Here is a 12368-nt window from a genome sequence, read left to right as displayed (position 1 = left end):
TGCAGCGATGTTTGTTCTGTTCAGGCTGTTTTCATTTTCAATGAGATTTTGCGGTCTGCGGTTCTCAATCTCAGGCTACCCTATGACCGAATCAGAGCAGCCTTCTGCGACTTCTTGTCCTGTTTTCCAAACATGCCCGGGTTATTAGGGACAAACTATTATATTTTTAAGGGAAAAGCATATGGAACAAATGGAAAAAAAAATTACTTGATCTCACCGATCCTGAAAATGATACAAAGGGCATCCTGATCACCAGCCATTATTTGAGGTGTGTCGCGACGTTAGAAAACAAACAGAATTATAATTTGAACCTTCAGGTTGTAAATGACAACTTTCCAGCACAGAAATTCCAAAAACGTTCTCGCTAGTGTAATCAAGTAGGAACAACTGAAGCGTCCAATAAAACCCAAATACGGTAATTGTTGACTTCGGTAGAAATCTTTTTACGTCACGCCATCATCGGCCAATCTTACTTGTATGACGTCACCAGAATTTACACCTCGTGAAACAAGCTACGGATATAGACGACCGAGTAGTTTTTGCCTATTTGCTGTAGTTTGTGCAGTGTAAAGGATGGCTGAAAGTGACCCAGGTAAGATTTAACTGCAGGAGCAGTAGTGTAAGTATTTAAGAGTTCTAAAGTTTCTAACTTAACGAAGTTAGCGGGCTCTCTTTACCTTCTTCTGTTTCGCATGTTAATTCGATGGCGGTCGCTGAGAATTACACTGTAGATATCAAGCTATTTCGCCAACGATTTTGGAAGCGCCTTAGGAAAATAAACGCGGCACTGAGTGAAAAGAAATAAAATTCAAATAGTATTATTTCGACTGTGAAGATGTTGTGACAAGATTTGAGAACGAAGTTAGTGTTTCTCGCACGTTTCTGTTAGTTGCCAGATAGCTAAACAAGACAGTCAACAACTAGGTAATGTGTTTGCACTACCGAGTAAATGTTGGAGAGGAAAGGCGCTTTTTATCCTTAAAATGATCGTTACAGGGACTGTATTTCAATTAACCAAACACCCACCATAGTTCGATACGATTTCCGCTTTTACTGAAACCAAAACTCGATCGTTCTAAATGTAATAAGCTTAGCCTTTTGCGAAGCTCGATTATGATCTCGAAGGGCAACTTTTCATCAGAACATGTCGTTTATTTATGGGTCCCCTTGTACTATCTTTATTAGCAAAGGCTGTCAGCATCAAATATAAACTTTAACACAATTTTGGGTGGAGGAAAATATTGAAATATTGTTCGTTTACTTCCCAATGCTTTTCATCTTCGAAATTCGCATGCAAATTGCGTGACGAATATATCGAATGTTCCTATTGGAACAACAACGACAGTGGGATTAGTACACACAAAAAGCATGGATTATCAGAATTATCTTTAATTTTTGGCGAGCTAGATGTTTGTAATCATCGGGTGTTTTGCAGACACTTTGACGTCAAAATTGTCCCGCCCTCCGGGCTTGGTTCGGATCATGATACAGTAGTCTAAGTTTGATTTTCGATATAGCTTTACGAGGGTTTAATTTCTTTTTAAACAATAGTTTCTTCGTACTTTTATTCATTTCATTGGTAGTTAAGTATTCACCTATCAGTCAGATAATTTTACTGTCAGCGAGAATATCATTTTTAGAATATCTGAATGTATTTGATTAGCTGCTTCTAGAAATTTCTTAATTTATTCGGACTTATTGCTTGTTTTGTTATTGTTGGGTGAATATGCAAGTGTATATTTATGTTATTTTATAGTTCTGCGCAGTCGCTCGATGTTTGCTCTCTATCTATCTTTATGCTACAGCATCAAATATTTTGAAATGATATTGATCTAATGAGGTATTTTGGGGTGAGTCCTGGAATAGGTAGAATTCTAAAATTAATTTGTTTCTAATTAAAGTGTGTTTAGAATATTTAGATATTTAATCTGTCTTCATTTCAAAATTTTTTTTACACGTTTTTCATGATCTTAAGACAAAATATTCCCTGCAAAATTGCTATATAATTATAAAGAGGGGTAGGGTTTGCAAAGTGTACATGTAGCTAGAAAATCCTGGGTCTGGATAACTTTTGATCCAATCTCGAACTTTCAGAATCCAGTGTCATCTTTGTGTCTCTTGGACTGTCTTGATAGTCTCAGTCTCCAATTTTCAAACAAGGCATTTTGGCAAGTCTCTGGTTTTACTAGTTACTCTTCACCCAGCCTTCATTATATGTAAATGACAGCTAATTTTGATGTCTGTTAATGTTGGTGTGTTTTGCAATCTTGTTGATATTCAGTTGCCAATATCAGCATTTCTTTCATACTACACATGATTGATAAAAGAAATCATTTATAATATTAGAAATTTGGAAAACTGTTACATGCAGACTTTCTTTCTAACCATACTAGATTTTGTCTGTAACAGTGTGTTTCATGCTGGAAACTGGGAAATATTGGAAATATCAAAATTATTAGACAGTTGACAATTTTGAATTCCTATATTACACTTTTTCTTGATGTTTCATTGTTAAAGACCTCTTCTATCTTAATTTTGAAAGCTTGTAGACTATTAAATACACCGGATGACAATTAGGTATTAATATAATAGCACTTACATAAAAACCCATTTGTAATAGGATCCTAAGCTTTGTGTTATTGCTCGTGATTACTACAATCCGAAGTTCGGTAGCTACTTTTATTTAAAATATTGACCTTTTAATAGTAGCAAATTGAAGCACTTAACCTTTAAATGCCTGAAATGGCAAGAATTTGTAAGTTAGTAATATGTGAAAATCAGGTGAATATCAATCAAGTGTACATGTAAATATGGTCCTAGATTGTATAATATTAGATTTAAATGGCTATGGGAGGTATAGTGGCCCAATGGTTGGTGTGTTGGATTCTGGATGAGCTTGCCAGAGTCAAAACATTGTGTTTTTGGAAAAGACATTACTCTCCAGAATCTATGAGTAACAAGAAATTAAAGGTTGAGGGTAACCTTCAGGTGGACCAGCATCTCATCCAGTGGGAGTAGAAATACTCCCAGTCACTTTTTGTGACAGAACCAGAGATAAGCAATAACCTGAAGGGCCACCTGTCTAGGCTTGAACGCAAGTGCGCCACATGTGCCTCTGGACTGTATTTTCCAGTTCAGATAATAGTTGAATTTCTGAACAATTTAATTTGTGATCATCATTTCTACTGCAGAAATATATATACGAACCAAAGAAACATTCAAAGATTAAGCCACAAAGAATAAGTTTTTAGTACAATTATCCACACTGATTAGACTTTTATTCTCCTCATCTGTCTGCTTATCAATGCACATGTAGTGTTGTAATGAGGAATATAATTTTGATCCTGATGCTTGAAACTGAAATATGGTCAGTTGCTTAACAGCTCTCTGTTGTATCTACTTGATAATAATAGCTACATAATTTATTATTTTTTGTAGATCTTTCAAACTCTTTTGGTGGAGCCATACTTCATGAGCCCCAACCTTATGTACCGTCAAACCCAATCCATGAAAATGATATTGAAAGGCTTCTGTCAGTGGAGAGTGAGGTGATGGAAGGATCATGGTCTCGTGTGAAAAAGACAAAAGACGCTGAAGTCTGGAGAAGGGATTCTAATGAGGAGGGATTTCCACCAATTACAAAGGTATGGATTTTATGATGATTGCTTTCAGTGTAAAATTGCATTATTTTTGAGCAGTTCAATAACTTGAAATGCAATCTTGCATTTGCAGTACACTGATGTATGCAGAGCTGTGCGCATCTTGTACATATATAATTTTTTCAAGGCAGCATTAAGTGCTGGCATTGTTGTCATGAGACATGTATTTTTACATCTGTTTTAAAGCCAGTCTTTGCTTTTTTCCAAGGCTGTTCTACAACTGGAAGATGTTCCTTTCAAGAAAGGTTAGCAACAGTAACTTAAAGTACATTTCTAGTGCACTGACTAGATGCTTCATGGGGTGATTAAAGAGAATAAATTTATTTGAAGTTAGCTGTTGTACCTCCATGCACAGGCAGTCCAAGCTAGAGCTGTAAGTGATGGCCATCTTGTGTAATAGTGAAAAGATTTGACATGTTTAGAAATAACTTGCACAGCATTTTTCAAGAGAACAGGTCTCTTCCCTTTAAATGAATTAAATAAATAGGATATGTAGAATTGATGGTTTTTCCTGAAATTCGGCCAGAATATACACTGATAAATAAGAAACAAAACGGTGTCAGTAAATCATTATATTTTAACTTGTTTTCTAGTGGCAGCCTCTCATGCAACACGCTTTGTGAATTGTTTGATAGTGGAACTTGACAGTTAAAAGATAATCAGTAGAAATACAAGAAAATGCAGACATACTTTAAGAGATTGATTGTTATGAAGACATCACTGATCATCGCAGTGAAACACGTACACACAACTTAAGCAGTTGTGAAATTTAAGCCTGAAAAAAATTCAGGCTTAAATTTCACAACTGCTTAAGTTGTGTATATACATTATGTAACTGCGATGATCAATCGAGTCTTCATATCTTTCTCCACAGTTCAAATATATGATCTTTCATACATTCACCTGTATTGCACAGCTACTTTGCATCAACTGTTATTTTGGCATTAATGGCTTCTGTGTTACAGAACATGTCTTTATCGCATTCTACATTTCATAACCTTTCTGTTGATGTATAGTTTGTGGGGGTTTCCATGAAATTAGGGCATGGACAATTTTTCTTAGAGGACACCCTCGATGGTTTGGAGTGATGCCCTATCTTACTTCCACAGCATATTTGTTGTCTAATGTGTGAACCCTTTTTCCTCTTCCTAAGAAAAAGGAAGTGATACATGTAACTCGCTAAAATTGTATCAAATCAGTGGAAATACAAACGGACAACAAGCAATGCACAAGAACAACAACTTGTAACAACAATATAATTACTACTACAACTACTAGCAATTATTAGTAATTATTACTAACAAAGGCATGATAAACTATGTATGTGAGTGAGCCTGGACATTGCACAGACACGAAATTGAGTAGATTAATCTTGGTGGATCAGGCCAAAGATCTAGTATATGTCTGCTCTCAGTAAACATTGGACAAATGTGATAATCCTATCTTGCTTTGGACAGATCTTGCCTTGGATAGAGCAATTTAACTTTGGTTTACCTTGTACTTTTGTGCTGTGGTACAAACCAGAACCTAAATATGTGTTAATTAAGTGTCTACAAGATGGTGAGTTGTTTACATGTAGTTCAAGCCCTGAGGAAGAACAAACTGTAAGAAACATGACATTCATATAAATTTATTTATTTAATTGTTTTTCATCATATTTTGTTTCAGCGGTGAAGCTGATGACAGACTGGAAGTTGCGTCAGGAATGGGACAAGACTGCAGCTGTTGTGGATGTTTTGGACAGAATAGGAAATTTCAAAGTGGTTTACAAGTAAGGAAACTAAGGTTTTGCTTGACATCCTGCAGACCCTACATGTATCTCACCATCAGATCCCCTCTGCAAATGTACAGAACCAAATCAGGGTATTACTAGTGTAGAGGCAGTATCAACAAAAATGATATAAGTGTGCAACTGTCATGACTCATTTACTGAGATGAGTGGTGGCTGAATTGAAACTGCTGATGGATATAACATGGCATGTTTTCTGATACAGTTCTTGTGCCATCAGCCCTACACATTTCCTTTTGTGTTTCCTCTCTGCAAAGCAACAATTATTTTTAAAACTTAAATTGCCATTCTCCTTTTACAAGGCAGGGGAACTGCTAAGGGCTTTCAATGGGCTGGCAAATTTTTCTTGGAAATTTCTGACAATTGCAATGACCTTAATTAAATTATTACAACAACTAACAATAAATGAAATAAGTTACAACTGTATATACCTTAGTCTCCCTTAAAGGACATTTAAATTTAGATGACTTGACTGTACAAGCTCTTTGACTATGTAATGTAAATTCTGATCAATACATTGTTTCATCAGCCGCCTGAAGATGCCGCTGTTTTGTACTAAGAGAGATGCTGTGCTGGCCTCGTTAGAGCGTTATGATTCAGACCAACATTGTTATATCCTGGCGCTACGCAGTACTGAGCATCCTCTTATTCAAGAAACGCAGAAGTCAAGCTTTGTGAGGTGAGTCAAATTATGAGCAATTAATTATAAATATTAATTATCAATTAATAATTGTTATAGGCGATACGTGTCAGCGTTTACCAACTGGTCATAGCATTAACTGAAGGAACTCAATAACAGCTTAACACTGTTGAGGAACTCAAAACAAACCCAGGAAAGCTACCATTGGGTAAGGACCATGTGTAGTCAAATACGGGAAAAATTGGAGAAGATAAAATTGGATTGCATTTTTTTGTATACTTCTATGAGTAGTTTGGTACTAGACAGTCACATTACATATTAATTACTTGGCCCCGTCTTTTTTCAAGTTTATCTCCTGTTTTATCAGAATCATTAATTTCACAAATTATGACAAGAAATCATCCTTGTTTGTTGTGTGACCTTGACTTTGCCAGTAAGAGAATTTTGTTCTGCCAGTGTGGAGTTTAGAATATTGGAATTGTACCGATGTTTGAGTAAAGTTGACATAGATGTAGTAGTACCATAAATCCTTGAATTAGCACCTCCCCTTGAATAAGCACGCCCTTCGAATAAACGTCCCTCCTACATGTAATTTGTAATAGGGGGCTCCCCTTGAATACACACCCCCTTCCCTCCCCCTGTTATATCGACAAGCACTGAGACAACAAAGGATGTATAGTTTGGGCTATGTTCAATCACAAGCAAGTGATTATTGACTCATTCAAGTACTGCGCATTGACTGTTGCAACGGATAGTAGTGAAGATCTGCTGATTCATTGCCCTAAAGCCTAACTAATGTGCAGCAGGTCTAGATCAGCTAAAGGGGTTATATTGCATTGTTCTTCAAGAGAGAGAACATTCTTCTTAGACTTCTAAGAGACTGACACATACATGTATTACAAAAAAACCATCATATCTGGGAAAAATTAATTAAGCACCCGCCTCATGTAAATGTCTCCCTCAAATGACTGCCCCGGTCTTCTCCTAAATTTTAAAAAAGTGCCCTAGATGCAAATTAGAGGATTTAGAGTATATGAAGGGATTCTCTGGAAGGAGGTGAACTGTCTGTAAAATTTAGGTGTCCTGAAGCTGCAGAATTAAAGAAAAGGTGTGTTCATGTGTGCATGTTGTATTGCCCACAGGGCTGAGACCATCCTTTCAGGCACAATAATACGACCAGTTGGGGATGGTTCCCAGTCCTCCACTGTCACCATCATCACACAGATGAAGCTAAAAGGCTCTGCGCCACAGTTCATCAAAAACAGCTACCTGGCTGGGAGCCCTGTGAAACGAATGCAGCTGCTGAAGAAATTCTACATCAAACACCAAGGTGACGAGGACAGGAACTTGAGTTTGAGTGGCAGCGATAAGGACATCAAGATGAGTCCATTCACCAGTCCTAAGAAGCCAAAGTCCACGAGTTCCACTGGAGGAAGTATTGATAATGTAATGGATTAATGTTATTTAGAACTATTTATAGAATCAATTTAATTACAACTTAGGGTAGTAAGTATTATTTATTTTGCACCAATATTTGTAATGTTATAATCACGGCTAGGGTGGTCAAAAACTTTTGAGGTACTGGCCTGTAGTTCTACTATTGGAGTAGACGGCTGATCCTGGGGGAGGACGTCCACATAAAAAGGACAGGGGTGCTTGCATACCTTTTAGGGGTTAAAAAAAGCAGTGTTGGTACCTTTTAAGGTATTCAATCTCAAAAGGTCCAGCTGGAGCTTTTGTGGTACTTTTTAGGGTATTGAGGTGAAACAGTATGACAGGAGATAATGTGTTATGTAAGAAGTGGTTCCTCTTACTGGGTGGGGGGGGGGGGGGGATTTCAAGCCACGCTCACAAAACAGGATCTTGGCACCTCTTAGGTTTTTTTTCAAATTTGCAACAAACACCCCCATCCTTTTTATATGGCAGTCATTCCCCCAAGTGCCAATTCATCGTTTCCTAAAGGACCAGATGAATGCAAGCCTAGCAGAGTAGCCGGCCGAGATCACAAAGTAGTTGGTGATTTTTGTCAACTCTGGACTTCTGACAGTTATAATGATACTTATTATTATTATTATTGTTGTTGTTATTGTTATTATTATTATTATTATTATTATTATTATTATTTTTATTATTATTATTAGCGCTTTGTATAACAATTGATGTAATTGATGTAATGTTCTGTAGAGCTCATGTTTTCCAGGCATAGTTGTATTCAGCAGTCTCATCGATGAACTTGATGTAAGATTTCGTGCAGTTGTTAGACTGTGATTAAGGACATGATGAAAAAGCCTTCAAATGCATGTATTCATGCAACCAAATACCTGTGGATGAGAACAGCTTTCTATTGCTGTTTTAACAATAATTATTGCATAATTATATTCCCATTAATACTTTGGGAAAGTATTTGTATTCAGCACTGCATGTATAGTGAGTCACAACAAGTAGGTAAATGTTTTATAAAAAGTATTATATGTATTTGTTAATAGAGCTAGTCTTCTAGGGAGAGGTGGGGGAGACTGAGAGTGAGGCAGGGGGCCACTGACCTCCCTTACATTGTACCTTCAATCCCCTTTTCTCTTACAGTGTTCTTAGCTCACTCCCTGACCACCCTGCCCACTCCTGACGTAAAATTCCTACTAGACAATACTCAAACAGCAGCATGAATAACCATTCAGCTTCTCATATTGTCCCGACAAAAAGAAGATTCTGAAAGGCAGCTTGTTTTCATGTGCTGTTATCTTTCAACATTTTTTGTAAGAAGTGTGGGAGATTAGCCAGGGGAATTTGGCTGTTTCTGGGTAGCTGGAAAGTCCTTACTTTTAGCTAAGAGCTTTATAAGCAATCATTTTTACAGGAACCAGAGGCTGTTTTGGTAACATGCACAATCTCAGCTTGTAGGAGGCAATTTGTGTGATTGTTGACATCTTATCACAAATTCACAAACAACTACATGTAAGCAAAGTGTCACTTTTGGATTTTTTTTTTTTACTTTCTTTCTGTTTATTTTTTCCTTTCCTTTCCTTTCCTTTCTCATTCTATTCTGTTCTGTTTTATTTCCTTTCTCGTCACCTTTTCTCTTTCGACAAAAAGGAACTTTCTATAAAAGAAGGGATTATGTTAATTGTCTGCGAGAGAAATTCCATTTACAAGTACACAGATAGAGTACATGGAATATTTTTAATTTCTTTCACATATGTAGTTAATTTTTAGATAACCACGGGAAGCTACAGTAATTTCCCTCACTGAGCTTGGAATAGAGTCAAAAGATAGAGTTTTAAATGGGATGGCACTGGTTATTAGTGGATAATTGTATTTTTAATTTTTAATGGTGTCGTATTTTAGATCTTCTTTGTTGCTACAGCTAAGTGCAATTGACACCATGCGCAGTAAATAATTTTTTGTATTTTACCTTAAGTTAGACATGTTAAAATTCTGATGCTATAGTTGTAAATTAGTTCCATCGCAGTCGAGTGTCTGGAGAAATTTTAAAGTCAAACAGAGATCTACTTGTTTATATTAATATCTTAACTTCGTATTTTGCCGTCTGTTATCTAACTATTATATCGTTTTTTTTACTGCCATGAATAGATTATGTAGACCAGAAAATTTCTCGTCTTCAGATGATCCGTTCTGATCAACTGTTTGCTAAAATTGAGAATTATCAATAAGCAAGGAAACATTTCCACTAATCTTTTAGACTGTACCTTGCTTTACAGTTTGTTTGTAGCAAGCCCTTAGGCCCTTTGTATGAATTAGAAAGATTGCTTTTCAGTTGATTGGGGAAAGCCATGTGTTGGCATTTGCAAATGCTCTCTAACTAGTGAAAAATGCACGTTTTGCACACGTTGATTTTCAACCAATCAGTAGTCTTATTAGGGTCGTCACGCAACGCTTCTCTTCACAATGAGAAGCGTTGCGTGACGACCCGAGTAATGGCTCTGAAGGAGACTAACCAATCAGGTGCAAATGAAAAACGTTGTTAACCGTTAGCCTTACCTTCATCTGAACACTCGAAAGATCTTGCTGTGATTCTTCACTGTAAATGTTTTCTAGTTCACATTTGTACTGTATTTTATTAATCAGGTAGAGTTGAGTGACAACTCTAGCTAGGTTGGGTTGTCCAATATACCTTTGTACCTTGTTATACTTTCTGTTCTCATCTCTAGTCAATTTGTCTAAGAAGAATCAAATAAACTGGAGTAATGTAGTTTGGGGTGCATATATTTTTGCCAGATGCGAGGCGCATCTGTCACGGATGTCATTACAAGTGTCGTGACATCGCGACACGCACTTTGATCGCAATGTATCATGAATAAGTATGGCATGAGCACTCCTTCAAGAGGGCGTGGTAAGGTTGTTGTTTTTAGAATGTCGTTATTGAAAATGAGCCTTTGTTCTGACTTAAGTGATTGAACGAACCGCGAATTATGAGAGAGCAATAACAGATTGTCAATTTTTGAATCTTCTACAGTACTTAGCTAAAGTGTTTAGCTCCAATTTACACGCTGCCAGAATGCGGAAAAGGCTCTTCGTGTCAGAACGCTTGCTACGCAAGCTAAGACTGGGTATGATATTGGTTCAGATGGCCGAGTCTTCTTATTTGGGTCGCCATGCAGAGGTTTTTCATGGTGACTTCGCGACCCAAATAAGGACTGAAGTAGAGACAGGTTTTAATACGAAAACGGCCGGATTGCTACTATGGTTATGTTCAAAGGAAAGCAACGTGAAAACAAATTGGGCTATCTTAGGTTCGATAGGGTTTTCATGGAAATCAGACTTCACTTGATACTGTAATCTGTCTTGCAAGCATTCTTTAAAAGTTAACTTAAAGTATTTGATATGGAAGAAAATATTACAGCGTGGACACGCTAACTTGACTGACATGAGACTTACGTGCAAGGCCGAATGGTTGTTACGCCGCGCCAAACAGCGACGCTATTTAGCTCTTTGTCCAGGGCTTAGGTTGCAGTTTCGACGACTTTCGTTCAATTTGGTCATGATTTGGTTGGTTAGAGTCTTAGACTAAGATTTACTTTAACTGAATGCTGGACCCGTTTCCTTTTGCATGGAATAAAACCGATTTTTCCACTTTACTTCTCTTTTTAAGTCTTAGAAGATCAAACCAGCAGATATTTTCGACAAAGATCTTAGCCCACGAGAGCCCCTTTTTCCCTCGACCCGGCCCATTAGTTTTTGTAGTGTTAGGGTAGTGCAGTCAGCACTAATACAGTTTGCATCTTCTCCTTTAGTCTGTGTAACAAATTCAGCTAGTTAGGTTATGAGAGAGTCAATGACCAAGCTGATCACTTTATCCCCTTTTTATTATTCTCTAGATTACAGACCTGAATGAGAGAGAGATTGTGAGGGTAAAGTGTCTTTCCTAAGAACTTATCAGGATGGTACCATATCTCATATTCTCTGTTAGGATAATGAGGTCACGAGGCGTAGGCCGGCTGCGTAAGAGGTAGAAAAATAATCCATCAAATGTTATAGAAAGTGCCTTCACAGCGTTTCATCAGTTTCTCTACGATGACATTCAATACCTCTTACTAACCGAGCTCGAGGGCCGTATTGAAAGTTACCAACCGAGTTTTTTCCCCGACGATTTATGGCCCAAAAATCGAAGGGAAAAAACGAGGATCCGTAACTTACAGTACGGACCGAGAAGACGAGTTTACAAAGATATTTCTCTTATCTCCACTGTGTGTCTGGCGGCTTCGGGAACGATTCCTATTCACGCGTTTCTGACGCACCTCGAAAGCAAAACGAGTCAATTTGATACCGTTGTTGAGTGACTCTTAAGTCGTTAGCAGGGTTTAATACAAAAGTTCAGAAGTAAAAGAAAGTTTTCTGTTACTTGCTAAAAAAGTTAAGAACATTTGGCGATAAATCGCGAAATATTTTGGCGACAAAAACAGTTTTAAATTTTAGCGGGTTGTACAGTAGGAAAAAAAAAGAAACATTTTCTTTTTAAGTGTCGAAGTGTTTAGCACAACTGTACTAATTGTGGACACTGAAATAAGCAAACAAATATTGTAAATAAAACAAAAACTTGATAAAAATCCCAACTTGCGGGGAGGCTGACTAGTTGGCTATTTACAAAGCGTGGAGGAGTTGAATCTGGGACCACCAAACACAAATCCATCTAGTGGCAGGGAGAAGGATTTTAACTCAGGACCTCCAAATTACAAATCTAGCGCCCTAACCACTGGGCCACGCCGCCCCCAAATACGGCCTGCTAAATTGACCAATCACAGCACGCGTACTAACTGAGAGAGAT

The 12368-nt window shown here is 37.4% G+C and overlaps 1 protein-coding gene across 1 annotated transcript; it reads left to right on the top strand.

Moving 5' to 3' along the window:
* The first annotated feature begins 398 nt into the window (after positions 1–398).
* On the top strand, positions 399–7788 carry LOC145500807 (uncharacterized). Its single transcript, XM_081480346.1, has 6 exons — positions 399–592; positions 3439–3644; positions 3868–3904; positions 5328–5430; positions 5978–6127; positions 7231–7788. The coding sequence occupies exons 1-6, from the start codon at positions 574–576 to the stop codon at positions 7544–7546; spliced, it is 831 nt and encodes a 276-aa protein (XP_081336472.1). The 5' UTR covers positions 399–573; the 3' UTR covers positions 7547–7788.
* Positions 7789–12368: the final 4580 nt, after the last annotated feature.

Source organism: Orbicella franksi, chromosome 10 (assembly GCF_964199315.1).
Source record: "Orbicella franksi chromosome 10, jaOrbFran1.1, whole genome shotgun sequence".
In the NCBI taxonomy this organism is placed as follows: domain Eukaryota; kingdom Metazoa; phylum Cnidaria; class Anthozoa; order Scleractinia; family Merulinidae; genus Orbicella; species Orbicella franksi.
The sequence above is the reverse complement of the archived record's forward strand: the minus strand, read 5'-3'. Positions and strand labels throughout refer to the sequence as shown.

Bases quoted from the DNA above. Each gene is read 5' to 3' on its own strand.
- LOC145500807 (XM_081480346.1), top strand. The intron at 3,645-3,867 runs GTATGGATTTTA...CTTTTTTCCAAG, and splicing joins GATTTCCACCAATTACAAAG to GCTGTTCTACAACTGGAAGA. The intron at 6,128-7,230 runs GTGAGTCAAATT...TATTGCCCACAG, and splicing joins CAGAAGTCAAGCTTTGTGAG to GGCTGAGACCATCCTTTCAG.